Consider the following 26,840-nt stretch of genomic DNA (forward strand, 5'->3'; position numbering starts at 1 on the left):
CTGCCACAGTGAAATTTTAAAAATGCAAATTAAGTCATTCAGTCAACAAAACGTTATTGAATGGTACTTCATGTTCTACGCCTTGGGGATAGAGCAGTGAAAAAAGCAGTCAAAGTTCCTATCTTTTTAGAGCTTACATTCTAGAAAAGAGAGACAAACAATAAACAATATTAATCACAGATGGCAGTTAAATCTACGGGAAAAAAATAAAGTAAGGTAAGGAGCATAGACAGTAGCTGAGAAGAAGTCTTGTTTTTATATAAGGGGATCAGGGAAAGCCTCATTAGAGCCCTGAAGAAAGTGAGGGAACCACCAATGTGGATATCTTAGGGAAGAATATTCCAAGCAGAGAGAACAGCAAATGCAAAGGTTCTGAGGCAAGAACGTTAGCAAGGTCCAAAGAACGGAAAGGAGGCCAGTACGCTGCAGTGGAATAATGAAGGAGAGTAGTAGGAGTAGGGGAGAGGGAGGGAGAGGGGGAGGGAGAGAGGGGGAGGAGAGGGGGAGGAGAGGGAGGGAGAGGGGGAGGGAGAGAGGGGGAGGAGAGGGGGAGGAGAGGGAGGGAGAGGGGGAGGGAGAGAGGGGGAGGGGGGGGAGAGAGAGAGAGAGAGAGAGAGAGAGAGAGAGAAAGAGAGAGCGCACGCGAGCGAGAGAGTGCGTGCACATGCGCGCGCACCTGGCTTTGTGGTCACTGTAATGACTTTATGAAAGGATGCCATTAGAAAGTTTAGAGCAGAATTAACGTGATCTCACATTTAGAAGGATCCTTAACTGCTATGTGGAGAATATAATGTAGAGGGGCAAGGAGGAAAACAAGGAAACCAGTCAGGAGGCTACTACAATAATCCAGCCTAGAGATGATGGTGGCTCAGACTAGGGTGGCAGCAGTGGAAGTAGTAAATGGTAGATGAATTTTGGGTATATTTTAAAGGGAGAAACAACAGGACTTGCCAATATATTGTTGTGAGGTGTGAAGAAAAGAAGAGTCAAGGATGATTGGGCTGAGCAACTCAAAGAATGCAGCTTTTGTTCATGGGGGGGGCAGCAGAAGGAGGTGTTGAGGGGAGGAATAGGAGTTAGCTTTTGGGGCATGTTAAATTTGTGGTGCCTATTAGTCATTGTTGACACTGAACATGTAGTTGGCTATTCTTGTCTGGAGTATTATTCCTTGTCCCAAAATTTTCAGAAACTCCCCATCCCCTAAGGATCAACCTCAAATCCCTATAAATAACATGCAAGACGCTTGTGGTTCTGGGCCCTGTACCTCTGACAATTCCCCTCACACCCACACTATTTGCACCTTATGAAACATTCTGCAGTTCCCCTTGTTCCTTTGTATATGCCCCTCCTTCTGCCTGGAATGCTCTTCTCAGGCCTCATCCACCTAATTCCTCATCAAGACAGCTGCTCAATTTTCACCTCTTATGTGGAACCTTACCTAACACCACCAGACCAGCAGGGCACCCCTGCCTTCTAAGCTCTAACTAAACCTATACCTATTATTATAGCACCTACCATACTGTATTCTAACTACTTAGTTTACATATCTTTCATCCCCACTAGACTATAAGCTCCTTAAGGACAAAAATGTGCCCTATTCAGCATTTTTGTTGATTCCTCCACCTTACTTCCTAATGTTTCATTCCACTGAAACAACTGTGTTAGAAGGACAGATGAGGTAACACAGATCCATTAACATTTTGGATTATTTATGCTAGTTTGGACCATAGAAGAAACAATAGGCAGGTACCATGCCCAAGAGGCCCTCAAGCTTGCTGATCAAATGCACTGACTTTATCCCACAACTCTTGGTCTTGCCTATATCATCACAGTCATTGCCCTCTATGCATTTGTCTCCCTACATCAACCCCAGCTCTTCTCTATTATTAACAAGAAGCTCAAAGCAAACTCTTTATTTTTTTGTACAGACACAGTCTCACTATGTTGCTCAGGCTGGTCTCAAACTCTTGGCCTCAAGTGATCCTCCCACCTTGGCCTCCCAAAGTGCTGGGATTACAGGTGTGAGCCATCGTGCCCAGCCTGAAATTACCTTGTTTTAATCAAATAAGAGGAGGGACCTTGTCTGTCAAGTTTACCATTTTATGACAAAGCCTAAAATAATGCTAAAAATAGAGTAATAACTAAAAAAATTCTTCTTGAATGAACTTAAGCAAATCAGTAACCCAGTCACAGTTCTCAGGCCCAAGAGTGATAAATGCTTCTACTATAGGTAAAGGAAAAAAAGGTGCAAGAGAACATCTAAGTCTGTTTTCTCATCTGTTAAGAAAAAGTTGATAATACCCATCACAATGGATTATTACAAAGATTATGTGAGAGAAATATTTGTGAAATACCATAGTGCTTAGCTAGGTGCAGTGGCTCATGTCTGTAATCCTAGCACTTTAAGACGCCGAGGTTCGAGGATCGCATGAGCCCGGGAGTTTGAGACCAGCCTGGGCAATGGCAGGACCCTGTTTCTACAAAAAATAACCAGGTGTGGTGGTGTGTGTCTGTAGTCCCAGCTACTTGGGAGGCTGAGGCAGGAGGATCGCTTGACCCCAGGAATTTGAGGTAGCAGTGAGCTAGGCTGACACCATCACCGCACTCTAGTCTGGGATACAGACTGAGACTCTACCTCAAAAAAAAAAAAAAAACAAAAAACCAAGAAAACCTCCCACAACCCATAGTGCTTAGTATTCATTCAGAAAGTATTTACTGACACTCATTATGTGCTAGGCACTGTAAATACAATGGCATATTTTATCTTCCAAAGATGGCTGAGATAGCATCTCCTATTCCATAATATTCTTTTACATCCCCCCAGAGTCCATCCCCCGGCCCCCCTTGAACCTGAGAGGGCTAGTGATTCACTGCTTGATTTCTGAGGCTAGTCAGAAAAGGCAATTGGCTTCTGCCTTGTGCTGGAGCACAAGCTTTTGGAGCCCTGAGCTGCTGTGTAAGAAGTTGACTACCTGAAAACACTACACTGTGAGGAAGCCCAGGCCATATAGATAGACTATGTGCAAGTACTCTGGCCAACTGCCCCAGCTAAAGTCCCAGCTGATGGCCAGCATCAACTGCCAGAAATGTGCATAAAGATGCCTACCGATAATTGGGTTCCAGTCATTGAGACCTCGCAGCTGAGATGCCAGACATCATAGAACAAAATAAGCCATTCCCACTGGGCCCTATCCAAATTCCAGACCAAAAGAATCTATAAGTGTAATAAAATTATTATTTCTAGCCATTAAATGGGGTGATTTGTTACACAGCAATAGTAATTAGAACAATGATAAACTTGACAAGTTTCCTGCCTTCATGGAGCTTACATTCTAGTGGGAGACACATACAATAACCAAGAAAATGTCAAGACAGTAATAAGAATTACAACATGCTGGGATAAGTGTATACCCACATGCAGATGAATGAAGTTGGACCCTTTCCTTACGTCATACCCAAAACGTAACTCCAAATGATTTCTAGAAGACATAGTCAACATTAACACATTTTAGTGCTTCTTTTAAAAATTACCTTGAACTAATACCTAATCTGAAAGCTTCAGGGTATTCTTATTGTTAGGACTGAAGCATTTTTAATATTAACAAGCACATGATCTACAGAAAACTTAAAAATAGTGACAATTAGGAATGATAAATTTTAAAAAACCCCAAATGGACCATAGAGTTAAATGTAAGAGTAAAAACTACAAAACTCTTAGGAAAAAACATAGGAGTAAATCTTCGTGACCTGGGTTAGGCAAAGCCTTCATAGATATTACATCCAAAGCAAAAGCAACATACCAAAAAGAAAATAAGGTGAGGATATGGAGAAAAGGGAACCCTTATACACCGTTGATGGGAATGTAAATTAATACATCCATTATGTAAACAGTTGAAAGTTCCTCAAAATATTAAAAATAGAACTATAACCCAGTAATCCCACTATTAGGTATATATCCAAAGGAGATAAAATCAGTATGTCAAAGAGATATGTGCACTCCCACGTTTACTGCAGCACTATTTATAATAGCCAAGATAAGGAATCAACCTAAATGTCTATCACAGATGAATGGACAAAGAAAATGTTAGTATACATACACAATGGAATACTATTCTGCCAAAAAAAAAACAATGAAATCCTATCATTTGTGACAACATGGATAAACTAGGAGGAGATTATGTTAATTTAAGTGAAATAAGCCAGGCCCAGAAAGACAAATACCACATGATCTCACTTATATGTAAAGTCTAAAAAAGTTGGTTTCACAGAAGTAGAGAATAGAACCGTGGTTAGAAGAAGCTAGGGTGGTTAGGAGGGAGAGGGGATGAGGGTGGAGATATGTTGGTCAAAGGATATATAGTTACAGTTAGGAAAAATAAATTCAAGAGATCTGGCCGGGCATGGTGGCTCACGCCTGTAATCCTAGCACTCCGAGAGGCCGAGGCGGGTGGATTGTTTGAGCTCAGGAGTTCGAGACCAGCCTGAGCAAGAGCAAGACCCTGTCTCTACTAAAAATAGAAAGAAATTAGCTGAACAACTAAAAATACATAGAAAAAATTAGTCGGGCATGGCAGTACATGCCCGTAATCCCAGCTACTTGGGAGGCTGAGGCAGAAGGATTGCTTCAGCCCAGGAGTTTGAGGTTACTGTGAGCTAGGCTGATGCCACAACACTCTAGCCTGGGCATCAGAGTGAGACTCTGTCTCAAAAAAAAAAAAAAAAAAAAGAGATCTATTGTACAGCATGTTGACTATAGTTAATGATGATACATTGTATTCTTGAAAAATGCAAAGATAGTGAATGCTAAGTGTTCTCACCACAAAAATAACTATGTGAGCTAATGCATTTATTAATTAGCTAGATTTAACTATTCCACAATGTATATATACTTCAAAACATCATGCTTTATACAATACATAAAATTTATCTGTCGATTTAAAAAAGTTTGTAAAATAAAAATTTAAATTAAAAAAACCATATGCAACAAAAGAAAAAAATACATTGGATTTCATCAATAATAAAAACTTTCATGCTTCAAAGGACACCATCAATAAAGTACAAAGACAACACACAAATTGGGAGAAAATTTTTGCAAATCATATATCTAACCAGGGTCTAATATTCAGAATACATAAAGAACTCTTAAAACCCAACAGTAAAAAGTCAACCCAAAGAAAAAAAAAAAAATGGGCAAAAGTTTTAAACAGATATTTCTCCAAATAAGTTATATGATGGTCATTAAGCATATAAAAAGATGTTCAACATCATTAGTCATTAGGAAAATGCAAATCAAAACCATATGAGATATCACATCACATCCACTAGGATGGCTAAAATAAAAGACGTAATAAAAAGTGTTGATAAGAGTGTAGAAAAATTGGAATCCTCATACATTATTGGGATTGTAAAATAGTGTTACCATTTTGAAAAATAGTTCATCAGTTTCTCAAAATCTTAAATATAGAATTACCATATGACCTAGCAATTCCAATCCCATATATACCCAGGAGAACTGAAAACGTGTACATTTGTTTACAAACACTTGTATACAGATGTTCATAACAGCACCATTCATAACAGTCAAAATGTGGAAACAACCCAAATGTTGATCAATGAACTGACGAATAGATAAACAAAATTTGGTATATCCACATGACGGGCTAAACTGTGTCTCCCAAAAAAGATATGCAGAAGTCCGAACCCCAATATCTTAAAATGCGGCCTTATCTGGAAACAAGGTTATTGCAGATGTAATTAGCTAAGACAAGATCATATTGGAGTAGGGTGGGCTCCTAAAATACAAGCATACCACATAGCTATTATAAGACAGCTATGTGAAGATACACACAAGGAGAACGCCATGTGATGATGAAGGCAGAGATTGCAATTATGCAGCTATAAGCCAAGAAATGCCAAAGATTGCCAGCAAACCACCAAAAGGCGGGAAGAGGTAAGGAAGGATTCTTTCCCATGGGTTTCAGAGAGAATGACCCTGAGAGCATGACCCTGCCAAAAAACCTGATTTCAGATTTTTAGCCTCCAGAACTGTGAGACAATAAATTTCTATTGTTTTCAGCCACCTAATTTTGTAGCACTTTCTTATGGCAACCCTAGGAAACCAACACACCATTTAATGGAATATTATTTAGCCATAAAAAGAACTTAAGTACTGACATATGCTGTAACATGGACAAACCTTAAAAACATTACGCTAAGGGAAAGAAACCAGACATACGAGACTACATGTGACTCCATTTACATGAAATGTCCAGAATAGGCAAATCTATAGACAGAAAGATTAAAGGTTGTCGTCAGGCTTGAGGGGGTAGGCATTGGGGAGGGATGGTGAGTGACTGATAATGGGTACCTTGATTTCTTTTTGGGGTGATGAAAATGTTCTAAAATTGATTGTGGTGACGATAGCACAATTCTAGGAATATACTAAAAACCATTGAATTGTACACTTTAAATGGATGAATTATATATCAAAATATCCTTTATAAAAAAGAATTATGAAAGAAATTAATAGAATGATATGATGAAGAGTTAGGGAGGGGTGGGGATATTTGAAATAGAGGATTAGGCAAGGCTCCTTTTAAGAAGTAACATGTAACATTTGAGCTGAAACCCTTAAAGATAAGGACAGCTAGAAGGGCATTCCAGGCAGAGGGTACAAAGATCCTAGAGTGCAGATGATTTTCACATATTTGAAGAAGAGAAAAGCAAATATGGCTAGAATATAATAAGTGAGGTAGAGAGTGATATGGGATGAAGTTGACTAGACAGGAAGGAGCTAGACAGTGTGTTAATGCTATAAAAATTATAGGTAGACTGGGCATGGTGGCTCACACCTGTAATTCCAGCACTTTGGGAGGCCAAGGCAGGAGCATTGCTTGAGCCTAGGAGTTCAAGATCAGCCTGGGCAACATAGTGAGACCCCCATCTCTACCAAACACACACAAAAAATTTTGCTGGGCTGAGGTGCCTGTCTAGCTACATGGAAGGCCCAGGCAGGAAGATCACTTGAGCCCAGGAGCTCAAGGTTACAGTGAGCTATGACTGCAGCACTGCACTACAGCCTGAGCAACAGAGCAAGACCCTGTCTCAAAAAAAAGAAAAAAAAAAAAAAAAAAACAGCTGGGGCCAAGTGCAGTGGCTCACGTCTGTAATCCTAGCACTCTGGGAGGCTGAGGCAGGTGGATAGTTTGAGCTCAGGAGTTCAAGACCAGTCTGAGCAAGAGCAAGACCCCGTCTCTACTAAAAATAGAAAGAAATTATATGGACAACTAAAAAAAAAAAAAAAAATATATATATATATATATATATATATATATATATATATAATTAGCCGGGCATGGTGACGCATGCCTGTAGTCCCAGCTACTCGGGAGGCTGAGGCAGTAGGATTGCTTGAGCCCAGGAGTTTGAGGTTGCTGTAAGCTAGGCTGACGCCATGGCACTCTAGCCCAGGCAACAGAGTGAGACTGTGTCTCAAAAAAAAAAATTAAAATACATAAATAAATACATAAAAACCCAGCTGTGTGGCAAATGCCTGTAACCCTAGCACTCTGGGAGGCTGAGGTAGGAGGATAGCTTGAGGTCAGGAGTTGGAGACCAGCCTGAGCAAGAGTGAGACCCTATCTCTATTAAAAATAGAAAATATTAGCCAGGCAACTAAAAATAGAAACAAAAAATTAGCTGGGCAGCCAGACATGGTAGTGAGCACCTGTAGTCCCAGCTACTCGGGAGACTGAAGCAGGAGGATCACTTGAGCCCAGGAGTTTGAGGTTGCTGTGAGCTAGGCTGATGCCACGGCACTCTAGCCCGGGCAACAGAGCAAGACTCTGTCTCAAAAAAAAAAAAAAACCAAAACAAAATTATAGGTAATCAGGATAGCCACAGTAAAATTGCAGGCACCTATATTTCATCTTTAAGGAACTCCAATCCTCAATATGTATCTTTAAGCCCAGCAAGCTTATATACTAACAGGTGCTTCATTTCCAATTTAAATATTCATAACCACAACAAACAATAACTCTTATATAGGTGTCCATTCCCAAAGTTACCTGGGTTTGGGCCAGGACTGGTCTTGGACAAGCTCAGATAATCAAAACCAGTCCAAATCCATCCCTGGGCTAAGAGTTTTAGGTCGTGAAAGGTTAAACATCACAGCCAAAATCAGACTCCTAGACCTATCTAACAGTAACACAGATAAAAACAGATCAACCCATTCCAGAGATCAGGGACTTTCTAAGGCTCGTGGAATGTTCTTATGACTCAAATAATGTTCCTATGACTCAAGAAATAGAGAAAAATCAGACAACCTTTAGGAATAAAACAAACTAAATGAGCATTTAACCCAATATATGTGTCCTCAGCCTATTCATTAATTCCTCCCCTTGGGACACAGACAATATCTGTATCTTGCAGGTCAAAAAATTCTAAAGTTAATTCAAAGCTTGCCTTTTCTCTTTTGGCCTCAAGTTGGATCACAAGTTTCAGCAAGAAAAGGTGATATGGCAAAATTCAAGAAGGGCAATGATCTGCACCATCCTAAACACTCTTTTTAGTTTCACTTAAATAGTTCTCCCCATCTTGTACTGTCATACAGCTGTGTCAAACACCTGTTGACCTCATTTTGAAAGTATTTCAATAACACCCAGAGATGGGCCTAAGGAGCATATGTGAAAATGTAGTGAAGATGTACAAAACAAACATAAATCAGAGATGTAAACAAAAGTAGCTAGCCCATTTAATCAATTTGAAATAACAAAGCAATGTTAACCAGAGACGAAGGCTGTCAATAAATCCAGTAAATTTATCCTCACACATTTGCTTACAAGTCCACCAATCTCTTAAAAGAGACAAAAAGTAGTAAAAGCTAGTAAAAATAGTATTCTTTCCCATTCACCCAGAAAACAGAAAATTACTTGTAATCTAGAGTCTATCTGTAGAGTTAAAAACAAAGCAAAGCAAAAAACAAAAAACTCCAATATGATTAAAATTGGTAGTAAATTGGACTTACTGTTTGGCTTGGTTTACATGAACCCCTAGCGTATAGCTCAGCCATTTGTATGTCACCTGTAAGAAGGAATTTTAAAAATGTTTTATTAGATGACTCTAGAGTGCAGATCAGTCCAAAGGGCCTGCTCCTAAAGATTCCTATTCTAGATGATTATGCCTTATAAACTACAATACATGCCACCACAGTTTTGCCAAGAACTATCTGAGCAGGCAGGACCAATATATCTTACAAATGCTAGTAAGTTTGTTTCACAGACTGATTAATGCAAAAAAATCTAAAAAGGCAGGCTGAATATATATAACAGAGAAAGCTCTAATATTCCTCACATTCCTTGTTTTACTTAGGCCCTTTCTTCACATTTTGTCTTTTTTGGGGGGCCACCACCCAAAGCTATCCTAAAACTCATCCAAAAGCTAGATAATTTTGAAGTGTATGACTCCAAAACTTATAAGGAACGGTGCAGCCATACAAACAGGTGGTGCAGGGGTCAGGCAAAGAATGAATAAAGTGCATGAATATTTTACCAGAGATTAGACTGGGAACTACAGGTAACAAGCTTTCATCCTTCCTTGATCCAGTATGCCTGTGACTCTCATCTCTCAAAGTCTCTTCCAATTCTAAATGCTCAGCTTCCAGTAATTAGAAGACTTACATACATTAGGCAAAGGCAGTGTAATGTAGCAGAAGGCATCAGTGGAAGAGCAGACCTACGTTCGAAAATTGCCTCTCTATTACTGACAGCAAATAAACAAATTATTTGGCCCCTCTGCTTCAATTTCCTCCTCTAGGGATGTTACCACCGACCAGAGTGGGGTGTGTCGGGGGCGGGGGTCACTGTAAAGATTAAATACAATAATATGTATCCAAAATGCCTTAGCATACAGCAGGCACTCAATCATCACGGTTTGCAAAGTGCACTCACATCCATCGCCTTACTTAATCTTTACAACGCCCCTGTAAGGCGGGTCAAGCTTCTATCAGTGCTTATATTTCCAGGGAGAGGAAACCGTGTGTCTGGAGGTTAAACACTTGTCGCTTAACCTCGATACGACACAATTTCCTCAGCTGTAAACTTAGAGCTTTAAACGCCAGCCACCTTATAAGACAGGTGTAGGGACGCCTTAGAAATACTCTCAACCAACGCCCCGCCCTCCCCGCCCAATCCCCGCGGCCCCTCCCCGGGCACTGTTCTCAGCACGCCCACCCAAGGAACGCGGACTGGCGCGCGTGTCAGGGGACCTCCGCGGCGGGTCCTCGCTCGCCCCAGGGCACGAGGCATGGGGACCTGTCTCCCTCTGGCCAGTTCCCACGGGGCCACAAGCAGAGGGGTCAAGGCCCCCGCTGCCCTAGCCAGGCCCAACACCCCAGTCACACGCCCGCGTTTCCCAGTCACATCTCCTCACGATTTTGTTTTGGTCCGTGACGAACTCGTCTATATTTTCCAAATAAAACTGGTCCGCCATGGTGCTGCAGCCTGGGACCTGCCGCCTCGGAGCCCCTCTCTCAGCTACAGCCGCAGCTCCCGCCGGCGGGAAACGTCTTTGCTCCCTCCCACGTCCGGGGTCGTTTCCCATGGCAACAGAGGCGACGCGCTACGGCGGCCGTCTGAGGGTCAAACTAGTCACGGAGACGGCGCAGGCTGCAGTAGGTGGAGCTAGTAGGAACTGCGGAAGGGAGGGGTTGGGAGGACCGGCTTGGTCCGGGAGAGTAGTTGGACACAAGGTTTCAAATTTCATCCACTTAACGACTGATCCGGACAAAACACCTCACCTGTAGGAGCCACAGCCTTTCCACCTGTAAATCGATAAACTAGTCCTTGCCCTTTGATACCTTTATTCAGCAAATATTCATAACGTACCTATTGTATTCCAGGCGTTTCTTAGGCACTGGGGGCACACTCTTCCCGCGGGGTGGGAGGGGATACGTTTTAAGGGCCCCTATCAGACACCTGAAGCCACTGATAGTACCGGACCCTATATACACAGTTGACCGTTGAACACCACGGGTTTCAACTTCACGGGTCCACTTGCACGCAGGTTTTTTCCAACCAAATGCGATCGAAAATGGTGTAGGATGCGAAACCCCAGTATAGAGAGAGCTGACTTTTCCTATATGCAGGTTCCTCAGGGCAAACTGCGGGGACTTGAATATGCAGGGATTTAGGTATACCAAGGGAGGTCTGTAGTTATGTTTTTTTTTCCTATGTGTACGTACCTATTATAAAGTTTAATTTATAAATTAGGCACAATAAGAGATTAACAATAACAACTAATAATAAAATAGAACAATTATGACAATACAGTCTAATAATAGTAAATGTGGTCTCCCAAAATTTCTTATTGTATGTAATATTTTCTTGCTACGGTTGACCTCAGGTGACTGAAGCACGGACAAGGAGGGACTGCTGTTAGGAATAGAAGAGAGTTCATTACAGCTGGAATGCTGGGAGAAGAGGCCAATGAGGAGAGATGAGACTTGGGAGAAACAGAAACCAAATCATGCTGTACCTAAGAGGCTGTGTGAAGGGGCACATGAACTTTATTCTCAGGAAAACTTGAAGAAAAGTTTTTAGGTTGGAGAATTTCAACAAAAATTTCTATTATTACCCAAAAACCCCTTCATAATTGACTTCAGCAGAAGCTGGTAGTTCAGTGCCATGGCATAGAGGGTAAGCCAGCAGGCTCTAGAGTTAGACTACCTGGATTTCAGTTCTGGTTTTGCCAATTGTTGTGTAACCTTGGGTGGGTAAGTTATTTAACCACTGGGAGCTTGCTTCCTCATCTGTAAAATGAAGATAATAATAATACTCACTTCAAAGGTTTGTTGCAACATGGATTCATTCAAGTCATAGTTAGCAGAAGCCTACCAAGGGCCAGGCACTGTTCTGAGTGCTGGCGTGCTGGGACTACAGGTGTGATCAATAATACATGGAGCCTGTTCACATGTAATTTATATTCTCCTGGAGATACGGTAAAGGATAGCATTGGCTTAAATTGGGTAATGGTAGTGGAAATTGAGAGAACTGAGTGATTGGAGTTTTCTTTTAGAGTTGGCAAAACCTGCTGATGAATTAGATGAGTGGAGTGTGGAAAAAACAGGAATCAAGGAAAATACCTAGATTTAGGTAAATGGAGATGCCCTTGACTGACAGGTGAAAGACTAGGTGAAGATGAGAAAATCAAATTTCGCCAGAGTTATAAATGAGATAACATACATAAAGCCCTCATGCTGTGCCTGCACACAATAAAGTCAGAAACAATTGGCTACTACATTATTACATACCAGGCACACTGTACTAGGTGCTTTGAGAGTGATATTTCATTTAGTCCTCATAGCAATACTGAAAATGGATTGTGCTGTGAGTGTTTTAGAGAGTGGATTGCTGAGGCTCAGAGAGAAGTATAATATAATAGATTTTCCAGGGTGTCAGGGTTATTAAGTGGTTGCGCTGGGATCAGAATTTAGGTCTCTTATTGCTCCACAGGAGTGGGAAATAAGATAATTGACCAGAGAAGAGTCATGATACTACCCTCATGCCAAAAAGGAGCAGATGATAATACTGTATAGGGTACCCAGCCCAAACCAGTCCTAAATATGCTAATATTAAAAGAGTCACATGACTTTTAGAAGTCACCTTAGTGGTTACCCTTGGGAGGGTAGGAACTGGAAGCGGTATGAGGCTTCTTGATCTGGGTGCTGGTACATGGGTGTGTTGAATTTGTGAAAATGATCTGAGTTGTACACTTCTGATATGTACGTATAGTTTTCTACATGGATGTTTACATTAACCAAAAGTTTAAGGGAATTGATTATTTGAGGAATCTTATTTTATTTTATTTTATTTTAAATAGTCTTCAATCCTCTGAGAGGAATCTTCATTACAGTGTCAAGCCTTCTCAAACCAGGAAAATAGAAAATAGGCAGCAGTATTAGAAAGAATGGGTTTATACAGAAAGATGGGAGAGCTTGAATGAAAAAATAAAAATAAAAAAAGGAAAGAATGGGTTTAATCTTAACTTTGGACAAAAGAAAGGAGATTCTGGGAAGAAGGCATAATGGGCAAAAAAGGACCACAGGCAAGGCAGTAATGGATTATGAAATCCGTTGGGATAATGGAACTAGAAAGGAATGAGCACAGCTCAGCACAGGAGGGGATAGGCTAGGGGTTGTGTGTGTACATTAAGGGTAGGGGAGATGGAGGGGAAGAGAAGGGCTAACTTTTCTGTTTCTGTGTCTGAGGCCTACCCAGCTTGGGTATTCCTACGTTCAGGGAAGGGCGGTTGAATGGAAAGCATGTGGAAACAATTTTTCTTTTAAAAAGCAAGTAAGCAAAATTCAAAAAACCTGTGTTTGAATCCCAGCTTTATCACTTCCTAGATGTGTGGCCCTAGGCAAATCATTTACCTCTCTAGTTCTCAATTTCATCATCTTAAAAGAAGGGATATAATGTCCAGTGGTGTGCAGTGGAAGAAAGCCCTGATTTGTAGTGGTAGCCAACTCCTGTGGTATAAATACTCCGCATAGCAGATTTCAAGCTATAGATCTTGATGTCACCAAATGCAGAGTTAGGAAGAGATGCACAATATCAGACCATTATTTCCACTGTTGATTTTTGAGGGATGTTGTCCTGGTTCTTTGGCTCCTTGCTTGGAAAAATTGCAAGCAGGGCCAGCGCAACAAAGTGATGACAGACACTTAGCACTTCTATACAAACAGCTTTTATTGCAGGCTTTTCAGCGTACAAAGTGAAAGTACATTTCCTAGGGGTAAGGGGTCTGTCTCTGGGAGTGGAGAAGACCCTGAGGTTTTACCACACTTCTACTTTTATGTCTACACCTTATGACATGCTAAATGGTAGGTGTAATAGTTATTATTTTTCTGGGAAAGGGGTGGAGAGTTCTGAGAGCTAAGGGCCCTCGCCAATTTTATCCTTATAGGGTAACTTACAGGGGTTGCCATGACATTTGTAAACTGTCATGGTGCTGGTAGGTGTGATTTTTACTATGCTAATGTATAATGAGGAAAAGGTTACCTTTGGGCATGAGCTCCTAGTTTCTGTGCATGCTCCTGGCTGGGAAAAGTCCCTAACCTCAAGTTCCTTCTGTTGCAGGTTTGGTTCTAAATGCTCTGTGGCCTCCTCATTTCTGCCCGCCTCTTCTTTTCCTGTGGTTAGTGCTGCCAGCCTGCACCTGTCCCTAACACCACCATACAGGTACAATAAAGATAAATAACCTTAAGGGCATAGATAGTAATAAAATGTAGTCAAACACTTAGGAAGTGATGAAATTTGAATATTTATTGTCTTTGTCTTACCGAAAACTGTGTTCTTTCTCTATATCAGCTACAAAGAAAGAACATCCAATTGGTAAGGCATTCAAGTTTTTCTATTCTTTGGCCAAAGAACGGAGAAGGGTGAGCTTTCGCTCTAAAGGCACCCTCTCCCCAAGCAAAGGGAGATGTGAGAGTTTTTTAAAACATATGGGACAGAGGAAGTATGTAAACATATACAGGGTAGAGTTTAAGACGCACAGATATAGTTCACATATGTGTTTCTTATATATCACACGAATAGAAAACTTCATCCATTCTCACTTGAGAGAGTGTTTTTTAAATCATTTAAAGATAATAAAGATTGCCTGCTGGGGTTTGCCCTGGCTTTCTGCAGGTCTAGACTTCTGACATCAGGCAAGAGAGGTCACATGGCTGTTTATAACATTTGGGCCACCTGGTGTCCTTGAACAGCTGTGCTTCTAGATGATAAATACTAAAAAGAATTGTTAAAAACAAACAAAAATCTGTTAAAGTTTTTTCATCTGCTTTGTCAGGCTATCCCAGTGACATTTGTTTTTAACATAATTTATTTGATTGTAAATTTATATACTTTTTAGTAACGGCTCTGTTTAAAACTGACCTGCAAACTTTCTGAAAATTTAACATTCAGCTGTCATAAGCAAGTACCAGCCAGCTCTCACACACTACTGTAAATATTAATATTACCATTTCTCCACCTTGCATGATTTAAGGGGTTGAAAGTAACATGTTCTGTGCCTCAAAGATAGCTAAGTGCTCCATAAATGGTAACTATTATTATATAACAAACACTTATATACCACTAACTATGTGCCAGACTCTGTTCCAAGTGCTTTACAAATACTAACCCATCGAAGCTCCATAACAGCCCTAAAGTAAGGCATGTTATTATCTGCTTTTCTCAGATGAGTAAACTTTGGCACAGAGAGGTTAAATAACTTGTTCAAGGTCACAACATTACAGAGCCAAGATTATAAACTAGGCAGTCCAGCTGCAGCATCCATGATCTTAAACACTATGTTTTGCTGTCTCATTATTAGTTTACAACGCATATAGAAAACCAGTAAGTCAGTTTACAACGCATATAGAAAACCAGTAAGTCCAGTGAACTCTAATACAGTGTATTGCAGAACTTTGGAATCCCTGTGCACATCAGTCAAATGAGAATTGTTTTCAGTAGAAGCCAAGTAACAAATTGGATATGTTGAGTATCTACATGATGCGGGAACATTAGAGTCCAGGCAGACAGAAGTTAAATCTTGGAATTTTTCAAGTCAGGAGTTAGGGTTAAGGTCAGGGGTATATGTGGATCTATCATTAGGTTCAGGAGAAAACTGCAGCTGGCAAATGCCAGTAAATAAACCTAGGACTGTGTCCAGGAGATTAGTGTTTTATCTAAGTAATACCTGAAGGCTTAGTTTTAGGATCAAAAGTAAACCAGAAAAGAGGATTCCTCTGTACTTTTACTCCCATAAACTACAGATGAAGATAGTCTTTTAGCTCATGTACATTGCTCAGATAATAATTATCATATATAGAGCACCTACCCTGTCATGGGTACCTCACATAGTGACTCATTTGGTCCTCAAACAATCCTGTTAGATTCTATTATCCCTTCACCAAAAAAAGGCCTAGATTTCAGATCAATGTAATATTGTTAATGGGAAGAGTGAATAGGAAACAACTCCATATAGGTTCTAAGACAAGATTTCCTTAAGCAAATAACCAAGTAGAATTTTAGAACTGGCCTCATCCTAATATAATAATAATGACAACAAAAACAGCAACACTAGTGTTAGGTTCATCTGTGCAGATGTTTCCTGGTTCCCCAGTTCCCAATATCAAGAATGAATACTGGTACCAAGTCAAGCCGATGACGGAGTGATCACAAACACAGAGCAACTTAATACAGTTTATCACATAAAAGATGAAATGAAAGTAAAGGAAGCTTACACAAAGAGAAAATACGTTCCAGAGAGAGTGGAACAGGTCAGCCTCCCCAACTGGACACTGGGGGAGACTGAGCACATGTTGCCTTTAATAAGCCCACTCGTTTGTCCCGCCTTTCCTCTGGCAGGATTGGTTGCCATTTCCTGCTTTTGGGGGTGATTGACAAGTTGGTGTTACATAATAGATCTCATAACAGGTTACATAACAGGGCAGGTTATATAACAGTTCCCCTTTCTGCACATGTGTCTTCTAGAATTCTCCATGAAGCTCCACCCATGTTGTGCTAATTAGATGGTAATAAATTCTACCTCAGTTAAAGGTTACTAGGAACTTTTTACTATGTATGTTCCCACCAGGGAACAGTTGCTAGCCACAATTTGGTTCCTACCTACAGTTCAGTTCCCGCTCTCTGCCCTTAGCCACCTCCTTACCACCTGTTTACCCTCTGCCAGACCTAACACTAGCATTTATAGGTTCTCAATAAGTATTTATTGACTTAAATGCAATTACACTAAAGACAGATTTAAAGGGAAAAACACTAAGTTAAGAAACAAGGAGACCTGAGATAGTATTCACTATTATCATTCAATGAGTGTGTAGGCACCATGCTAGGTCTTTGACTTCAATATTCACATTTAATCTTCAAAATAATCTATGAAGTAAATAATATTACTTACCTTATATTATCCCTATTTTATAGATGTCACATAGCTTAAATTATTATCCCTATTGTACAGATAAAGAAACTGGAGCTCAGAGAAGTTAAGTAATTTGTCCCAAACCAGGTAGGTGGTAAGTGGTGGGGATGTGTTTCCAGCCCAAGTGTGCCCAAAGGCCATAGTCTTAACATTGTGCTTGTCTTTAGGTGACAGCATTTGGCTGCTTTTTGTTTTCTTCTTTATATGCTTTTTTCCTTATATGTGTTTGAATTTTTACAGGAGTCTGTTTCATTTTTATAGTCAGAAAAACATGAACATATTTTCATTTTGAAAAAAAGTGGGGCATTTAGCAATGCAAAATTAACTCATCTGCTTATTCCTGTCATCTGTAACATTTTCCCCATTTGAAATGTAAAAGGCAATCTGCAAAAAGGAATAGAACCATCATTCCTACCTACACCTTAAATGTCACTTATTTAAAAACAAACAAACAAACAAATAAATAAAAACCTCACTCCCTATTCCTTAAGGATGAGGCTTAACATAGGTACTGCATATTGTGAACAAGAGCGGTTCTCCAGAAACCAGAACAATCTATCAGCCAAAGTATTTGCTTACCAAAGGAGAGGCCAGACAAAACTGTTGGGGACGTTGGTGTCAGGTGATACCAGCAGTGGGAGCCATAGGATTAACACTCCTCAGCCTCCATGTCTCGAGAAAGAACCCAAGGTTGTTGTCAGAAGGCTGATCCTCCTCTTTCTTCTTTATCCCAATTCATCCCACTTCATCCCAGAAATGATTGGAATCAGAGGGCCTAATAATTCCAATAGGGCATGGAGTAGGACATCTAGACAGGGCTCAATATTGAAGTGGGGTGAGGAGCAATCAACATAAATGCAGGCAGGATCCCCAGACTCAGAATATGGTAAGGAGGCTAAGCCTCTGGCCAGGAAAGGAGGCCCATAAGAGCAACTCAGGAACCCCACCAACTAGCTGGGCTTCAGGCTGCCACAGGTTTCTTGGGGATGACATTCCAGGCAGGGTAACAGGTCAGAACCAAGGAGTACAAGATTAAAAAGTCCACAGTCCCAGGGGCCCAGGAGCCCAGCAGCCCAGGACTTATTAACAATAATGTATTTAGTAATTAGATCATCCATTCATTCATTCACTCAACAAACACTTCTAAAGGCCTCCTATATACCAGGCCTCGTGGGACTAATGGGGACACAGCATAGTCTTCATTTCTGGGAGTCTACGGTCTGTGGAGAGCAAACAGCAATACAGTGTGTGTGTGTGTGTGTGTGTGTGTGTGTGTGTGTGAGAGAGAGAGAGAGAGAGAGAGAGAGAGAGAGAGAGAGAGACACTCACAAGGTCCCAGGGGAATCTGCAGGAGGCAGCTAACCCAGTCTGAAGAGGAAATATGGGGAAAACTGTGGACTTGGGTATCCAGGGCTAGACCCTCCTTTCACATTAGGCAAAATACATAAGAAAGGAAATCAGAGTGCTATCTTTATTGTAGCTTTTAACAAAACATAACAAGCCTGTATTCCCTCTCTCTAAAAAAGTTGTTTTAGGCTGGGTGTGGTGGCTCACGCCTGTAATCCTAGCACTCTGGGAGGCCGATCAGCAAGCATTGCTTGAGCTCAGGAGTTCGAGATCAACCTGAGCAAGAGTGAGACCCCGTCTTTACTAAAAATAGAAAAATTAGCCAGGTGTCTTGGGGTGTGCCTGTTGTCCCAGCTACTGGGGAGGCTGAGGCAGGAAGAGCACTTGAGCCCAGGAGCTCAAAGTTACAGTGAGCTATGATGATGCCACTGCACTCTACCTGGGGCAACAGAGCGAGACGCTGTCTCAAAATAAATAAATAGATAATTAATTTAAAATTAAAAAGTCGTTTTATGAGAACATGTGTATCTTACACAGACTGTCTTGTGGAATGCACAGCTGCCAAGGCCCGGACACATCAACCTTCCTGACAGCTCGCAAGGCGGGAGCCCAAGGACCTTTAGATAAGCCTTAGGTGTTTGTTCTAAAACACCTTATCAGTTCTATAAAAATCGATATAAAATCTCTCAGTTACAAAAACTGAGTGAGCCAAGAGGACACTCAGATACAGTTCCTGTGTCTCACACCTACACAGCCCCACCCTGTCCCCAGCCACGCTCACACCCCAGCAGGTTTATTCCTCAGCTCAATCACCGGAGGTTCACAGTTCTACCTTTGTTGCCTCAGACACTCAAAAAAAGAGCAGGAGGACACCCTACCCACATCTTGTGTATTTTTTCCCTTTCTCCCTTGCCTTGGGGGCTGGGAGGGTGCTTTGGAGTAGTGATGGTAAAAGTGAAGATAAGTGGAAACTGGTTATGAGAAGTTTTGTCTTAAGCACCTCACTTCTGAATTTTTAAAGTGCGTGTGTGGAGGTGGGAGGTTGGCATTCAGGGCTAAAAAGAAGCATATGATCGATCCTTTTTTCAAAGACCATGGCTTTCTCATCCCCAAACGCTGCTGGTCAGGAAGACTTTCTGAGGAAATGCCGTGCAGGCTCAGATTTAGCATTGAATAAAGAAAGCCAAAGGCTGCTGGACACAGTCCTGATGGAGTAGGCTGCTCTCTCTCCCCCTTGACACCACTGCTTCTTTCTGTATGACTGTTCTGTTTTCTTCTTTGGCTTAACCACAGTTTCTACTTCCTTATGATTTTAGTTTAAACACAGCTGTAGTTGCCATGGTTCATCTCTACCACTGCACCCAGCCTCGGCCCCATCACTAACTATAGATTTTCTCAACACTTCCCCCATTTTGTTATTCCTAAATGGTTGAACCTGATTTTCTCAATCAATTTCAGTTTTTGGTTTTTTTCTTTTAAATCTCAGATTATCAAAATCTTTTTCAGGGTACTAAGCAGCCAGTGGGCAGGTTCCTCTTGGACAAACGCTCATTCATTCATTCCACTATTGTTCATTGAGTTCCTTCTATGAGCTCAGTATACATATGAGATACAGTAGAACACAAGAGACATATGGCCCGGGTTGGAGACAAGTAAGTTAACGGACAGTTAGAAGACCATGTTATAAGAGAGGAAATGAGCAGGGTGCACCCAACTGGAGATGTCCAGTAGGCTGTGGGCTGTGCTTGTGCTTAGATGCAGGCTTAGATTGGGGATGCACAATTTACAGATGGTAACTGTGGCTATGGGAGGGCAGGGGGAGGTGGATTAGATCACACAGGGACAGAGCTGAAGGCAGAACCCAGGGAACACCAGCAGTTAAAGGACATGCAAAAGAGGAAAAGCTTAAAAAGGGAACCAAGAGGGAGAAGGAGCATTGGGGAGGGCTCAGTGTGGAAACAAAAGTGAGTTTGAAGGAGGGGGTTACTGACAGGGTCAAATGCCTCCCCACAATGGCATGGATTGAGAGGGGTATGGATTGAGAGGAATGCATTGGATGTGGCCTCCACTGGCCAGAGGAATGAGAGGCACAAAAGCCTGGGGTCGGTACATTGAGGAGTGAGGAAGAATGAGAAGAACTGAAGATAAAGGGTGGAGACAACTCTGGCCAGTTCCTCATGTGGAAATGGGGAAGTGGGTGGGGGTGCAGATGGCCATGAACTTCATAACATGTCTGCCTTGGCAATAGGGCTGGAGATGGTGGTGGGCATGTGTCTTAGAAGAGCCATGACAGGCACTGTGGGGTCTCCTCCATCTAGAGCACCCTTGGTGAGGGATGCCTGACTGCAGGAACTGAAGGCCAGAATCTGCAGGAGGGGGCCTGCAGTAGATCCTCTGTTCCCACAGCATGGGAATTCTTCAAAGGTCTTTTCATCACTGAGTTTGTTTGGCCAAAGCTGGCACAGGGTAGGCCCTTAGCAAATATTTGTTGACTGATAACTGACTGTCTGAATGAATAGATAGACGGGTGGATGAAATGGAATTACATATTGTTCTGCTCTATAATCTCTTTTGTTGAGCTACAGGATATTGTTTGTGGAAGGTGTTGTCTACTTTCCTTCCACCATTGAAATTACTATGTAGTTTACTATCAGGGTAAGCATTGTTGATAAGCTAACGGGGAAATCCAGCTTCCTTCAAAGGCCCAGTGATTGGAAATGGGGGGAGAGGGGTGGCCTTTTAGGAACAAAAGTTAGGCCCAAGCCCAAGTCCTAAACAGGCTTGAGAGCTGCAAAGAGCACTGCTGCTGCAGATCCCAGAGGGAGGCTTTATACATTCCTACATGCACAGCCTTTCACACAGTACTTTAGAAAACTCTCCATATGTTTTGGGTTGACTAATTTGAAGTGTCCTATCTTTCAATATTTTCTTCAAGACTCTGGAGTAAAAGACAAAATCAAATGGTAGACTTCCCCAACTCACTCTCTGAATTTCCCCTTTCTCTGTGATACCTCCACCACACCTCTGATCTCCTTGTACCTGCCTTATTTCAGACCCTCCTGTCATCAATCTTTTTTTTTTTTCAATTATCTTTCTGCTTAGAAAGGAAATTCATGCTCATCTTCATCTCTCTTCCGATCTGTCTTCTGCTGCCGGGGTCCATCTTTAACACTAGTTCCAGGAGGATGTTTCTAAAGCACAGATCTGATGATGTCACTTCCTGCTGAAAACCCTCCAGTGGTTCCCTGTGGGTTTTAGGACAAAGTCCCAACTTGTTAGCAGAGAAGGAGGGAGTGTTCAAGGCCCTTCAGGATCTGGTCCTGCTTCCATCTCCCTCTTCAGGACTGTCAAACTGCAGTCGTGCGGGCTCTCACAGCCATAAGCCGTTGCTTCCTGTTTTCCTGCAGCCTGAGACTCTGCCGTCCACTCTGAGCCATTTATGTTTGAAAGCTCCGAGGCTTCCTCCTGGCATCCCTCTCACAGCCTCCTGCTGATTATACACATAGCCCAGATGGTGCTGCTGCTCCTTGTCTGGCTGGGCCAGATTCTGATTTCCAAAAGAAATCCAATCTCAGTAGGCGTTTGGGGATTTGGGTAGATTATTGAGGATGTGAGAAGCATGTGTGGTGGGGGGAGGGGGTACACTGCACAGTCACCATACTTCACACTTAAATCTTCCCACCCAAGGTTTTTCTTTCCAAAATTCCCTTCCTTCAGCCAGCATCCCAGCCCTGGGTATTTCCATCAGCCTCCTTTTCCATATTAGAAACGTGTGTGTGTGTGTGTGTGTGTGTGTGTGTGTAAACCTCCCTTGTCTCATGTAACCCCATACCACCTTCTCTGTCTCATCCAAGCATCAGGCCAGAGGCTTTGGTTATGGTTATGTACTCACAGGTATTTTATCATAGATTCTCCTAATCCTTTCTCAGGATATTTTGTCACCAGTTGCTAAAAGATTTAAAGAGGTGTCCACACCTTACACATTTCTCTCCCTGAGTTTGCCATGAGCTCCTCAAGGCCAGGCCTGTGTCTGACTCATCTCTGGTCCCTGGTCCAGCTGGGGCTTGGCTCAGAAAGGAGCAGTAATGCATGTTAAGGATTGTCGTGGTCAGGCCACAGATGGGCCGCCAGACTGCCCTGTGGCCAGAGGGGGCTGGGAAGTGTGGGTAGCAGGTCAGTGAAGAATGCCTTCATTTCCCATCGTGGAGGGTGGGGTTTCTGACTACCTGCCCCCACCCCCCATTGTTCTCAGAGCTGATTCATACCCAGAAATAAATCCTCAGCCTCTGTCCATACATCTCTGCCTCTGAGAACCCCATTAAGCCAGACAAAGTGGCCATCCATCTGCTGGGCACTTTCACGAGACACTTCCTTCTCCAGGAAGCCGTCCTCCCTCTGTGGCCGTCCCCAGGGGGCACACTTCCCACAGATTACCTCTCTTAAGAGCAGGTGCCAGGTTTGCTCCCATCCTTACTGCCCTCCCTGAGCACAGGCCTATGCTCAGCCTCCCCACTGGTCTCCCTGTCTCCAGTTCCATGTCCTCCAGCCTGTCCTCCACACTCACCCCCAGAAAGATGGCTCTAAATGCCAAACTGACTTTGACACCCACCGCACCCCCCACCCCAGCTCCTTCCAAGGCTCCCACTACTTTAACATAAAATTCACCCATTTTAAGTGAATTTTGGTTGAGTTTTAGTAAATCTATTTATTTATTGTTTTAGGGATGAGGTCTTGCTATGTTACCCAAGCTGGTCTTGAACTCCTGGGCTCAGTGATCCTCCTGCCTCAGCTTTCTGAATAGCTGGGACTCCATGTGTGTGCCACTGCACCCTGCTGAGTTTTGGTGAATCTATACAGTTGTGCAACTATCACCAAAATCCAATATTAGAACATTTCCATCACCCCCCAAAATTCCTTCATGCCCTCAATCCCCACTTACGTAGTCAATCCCTGCTCCCACTCCCAGCCCTGGCAACCACTGATCTACTTTCTGTCTTTGTAAATTTGTCTTTTCTAGAAATTTCATACAAATGGAACTATACAATATGAAGTTTTTGTGTCTGTTGTGGGCTGAATTATGTCTCCTCCAAATTCATATGTTGCAGTTCTAACCTCCAGTACTTTAGAATGTGACTGTATTTGAAGATAGTCTTTAAAGAGGTACTTCAGTTAAAATGAGGTCATTAGGGTGCGCCTTAATCTAATATGACTGGTGTCCTTATAAAGAGAGGAGATTAGGACACACATACACACAAAGGGAAGACTGTGTGAAGACACTGGGAGAAGATGGCTATCTACAAGTCAAAAAAAAGAGGCTTCAGGAGAAATCAACTCTACCAACACCTTGATCTTGAACTTCTAGCCTCCAGAACTGTGAGAAAATTAATTCCATTTAAGTCACCCAGTCTATGGTACTTTGTTATGGCTGCCCAAGCAAACTCATATAGCTTCTTTCATGTTAGTAAAATATCCACAGTTCGTTACTTTTTATTGCTGAGTAAGTAGTATTTTATTGTATGAATGTACCACATTTTGTTTATTTATTCGCCACATGATAGACATGATAGATTATTTCCAGTTTTGGTGCTAAAACTGCTGCTAAAAATTTGCATGCAGGTCTTTGTGTGAACATGTTTTCATTTCTCTTGGGCAGATCCCTGTGCTTTTGAGATCAAGTTTAAGCTTCTTACCTCTTCAACCTCACCTCTTACCCCTCCTTGCTTCTCACCTGTGCTCCAGCAACACAGATTCCTGATAAATCCTTGCATGTACTGTGTTATTTTTCACAAGTCTTTGCATATGCTATGACCTCTTGAGAAGTACTCTCCCCAGTTTCCTTTGCCATTAAGAAATCAGGTGCCTTCTCTGGCTTCCAGGGTAGTTTAAGGCTCTTCCTCTTTGATCCCAAAGCCCTTTGAGCTTCCATCATACTAGATTACAGTGTCGGGTTGACTGTTTCTTTTACTAGGTGAGTTTCTTAAGAAAAAGGGATAGTATGTAATTTTATTTCTGTATTCCAAGTGTCCAGGACATATGTAATAATTGGTGCTTAATAAATGTCTGCTCAGAAAGGGGATACATACATGAATGAATGATTCAGTCATTTGATAAGTCTCTACCATATGCCTATTGTGTGTTTAGTTTAGCACAATGCTAGCAGAGGCCACAAAAGGAATAAAGGATATATTCTAAGTCCTCAAGGAATTTTAGTTAAGTTGGAGAAACAAGACCTATTCAGGAAAACTGATTAGAGAACAAAGAAATAAGGAATCCAGTTGCTGAATAGTGCCGCACACACACAGAATCTCTGTTCAGATTCTGGCTGTGTGACCATCTGGAAGCCACCTAACCTCTCTGGACTTCAGTTTCCTCATCTGGAAAATGGACATAATTATTTGACATATAGAGTTTGTGGTGCTACTAGAATATAGTGCTAAAAATTAAACAACACCTGTCATCTGCATGGTGTTTTATAGAAGTTTACAAAGCTGATTCACATCTTTTATTTCATTTGATCAACTCCATGAGATATTCAGATATTATAGCACAGCAGTTATGGCAGATTGTAAAAATGGCCAAAAATTATCCCCTTCCCTCTACTAAACTTTTTGAAAGTGCCCTTCCACACTGACTCTGGTTTGGCTTTGTGATTTGCTGTGACTATAAACATGCTTGAGCATGGAGGCATGCCTTCTCTTGTTATGCTTAGCATCCTGAGACCACCATGTGAATGAGCCTAAGCTAGCCTGCTGGAGGATGAGAGACTACATGGAGGAGATTCAAGTGCCCTAGCCAACTGCCAAACACCGAATATGTGAGCAAAGCCATGCTAGATCATCCATCTACCACCCAACTCTCCAGGTAACCATAGACCCATGTGGGAACCCAATACAAATCAGCTGAGCTGGCCAAGACTAGAATTGTGAGCTATACAAATATACTGTACTATAGAATCATGAACCAAATAAGATGATTGATGCTTTAAGCCACTGTTTCAGGGTGAGTCATTTGATAGCAAAAGCTAACTGAAACAGAGATTCAGAACAATAAAGCTTTTGAGCTAAGCTGTCTGGGTTTGAATTACAGCTCTACCACTTTCTAGTTATGTGGCCTTGGGCAAGCTACTCCATCTCTCAGAACTTTAATGTCCTCATCTGAACAACAGGGGTAATGGTAGTGCCCATTTCCTGGGGTTGCAAGGATTTAATAAGATGATAGATGTCTGACATTCATTCGTTTGCAGCGTGGCTCAGCATAAAAGGAGCCATTGTTATTGCTCCACTGTTCCTATGGGTAAACTACAGATGAGAAAACTAAACTTCCAGGTGTTTAGTGACTTTCCCCAAGGTCACGTAGCCAGAAAACGACTGAACTTGGGCTTGGGACTCACACTCAGACTTCTTGACTCCTACCCAATGCAGGATTCCTAATAGACTAGTAGGGGTGACTGGCTGGGGATGGGAAGGTTATTTAGTGTCCACCTGGTAATAAATTGCCTTGTGTCTTGATTTCAGTATGAAGCCAGAAGAGGCTGGGGTTAATTAATGATCAAACTGGTTTTATGAAGATTAACTGGTAGCACAAAGTACAACTCATTGGCAGGCATTGGCAGTCCCACCCCTTTGTTCTCGAGATCCAGTGTCATACCAAGTCTGATTTTCTCTCTGCACTGTTTCTCAAATCCAGTCTTTTCTCTCCATTTTCTTACCTTAGCCCTTGCCTCATTTCCTGGAGCTCCGCAGTGGCCGCCAGATTTCTTTGGTGACTCCCATGGCAGTCCTTTCCCCTCTCCCCTCGTCCTTCTGCAGCCACACTTTGGGCTCTGTGCCAGCACATGCCTGATGTTCACTGGAGGACAGATCCTGATTGTGGGTTTTACCTAGGAACTGACATGGTTTCCAGATGTTGAGATGTGAGACCTCCATGTGCCCCCAACACCCCAACCATAAAATCAAGATATTGGAGTCTATGTCCCCAACAAGGCCTTCCAGAGCTGACCCTTTAGGGAGGTGGCACCTGAGCCCTAATAAAGGACTGGCAGGTACATACCATCAATGAGCAGCAGATGGCACAGTCACCTCTCCTTTTGCCGTTTCCCGTTAGGAGCTGCTGGTGCTCCTTCCTCAAGTGGAGAATAACAATGAAGGTAGGTTGATTGCCTGAATTTAAACAATAGGGGATTTTTTGGTAAAAATAATAATTCAGGCATTTTTTTAAAAAAATCTAATTATCTGGCTGCCATCTTATGTCCAATCATGACCCTTAGTTCATACCACTTCCTACATTCTCCCCTACATGTAGGCCAAATTCTTTTGCCAATGATCAAGGTACTTGTACTACTATTTTTCCTAAACTTTTTTACTTATAGTACAACATTTCTTGACCATGTCTTCAACAAAAGTAAGAAAATAAGACCTAGACTGAGAGGACTATAAGTTTCAAATAAAGGAGTGACGGCAAAGAGCACATTTCTTTGTGAAAATGAAGCAAGCATGATGTGTTTGTGTTGC

At 42.0% G+C, this 26,840-nt stretch overlaps 1 protein-coding gene across 3 annotated transcripts in view; it reads right to left on the minus strand.

The window, feature by feature from the left end:
- POLD3 (DNA polymerase delta 3, accessory subunit) overlaps window positions 1–10,615 on the minus strand; it is a 46,986-nt gene extending 36,371 nt beyond the window's left edge. Inside the window, exons 1-2 of one of the 3 annotated variants that reach the window (XM_045555475.1) lie at window positions 10,429–10,615; window positions 9,026–9,081 (exon numbers count right to left, since the gene is read on the minus strand). In XM_045555475.1, coding sequence (XP_045411431.1) covers window positions 9,026–9,081; window positions 10,429–10,599 — 227 coding nt within the window. In that variant the 5' untranslated portion in view covers window positions 10,600–10,615. Of the gene's footprint in view, window positions 1–9,025; window positions 9,082–10,428 lie in introns of those variants that run through there. The other 2 variants (XM_045555477.1, XM_045555476.1) reach the window with 2 other exon arrangements.
- Window positions 10,616–26,840: the final 16,225 nt, after the last annotated feature.

Source organism: Lemur catta, chromosome 7, assembly GCF_020740605.2.
Source record: "Lemur catta isolate mLemCat1 chromosome 7, mLemCat1.pri, whole genome shotgun sequence".
NCBI classification, from domain to species: Eukaryota; Metazoa; Chordata; class Mammalia; order Primates; family Lemuridae; genus Lemur; species Lemur catta.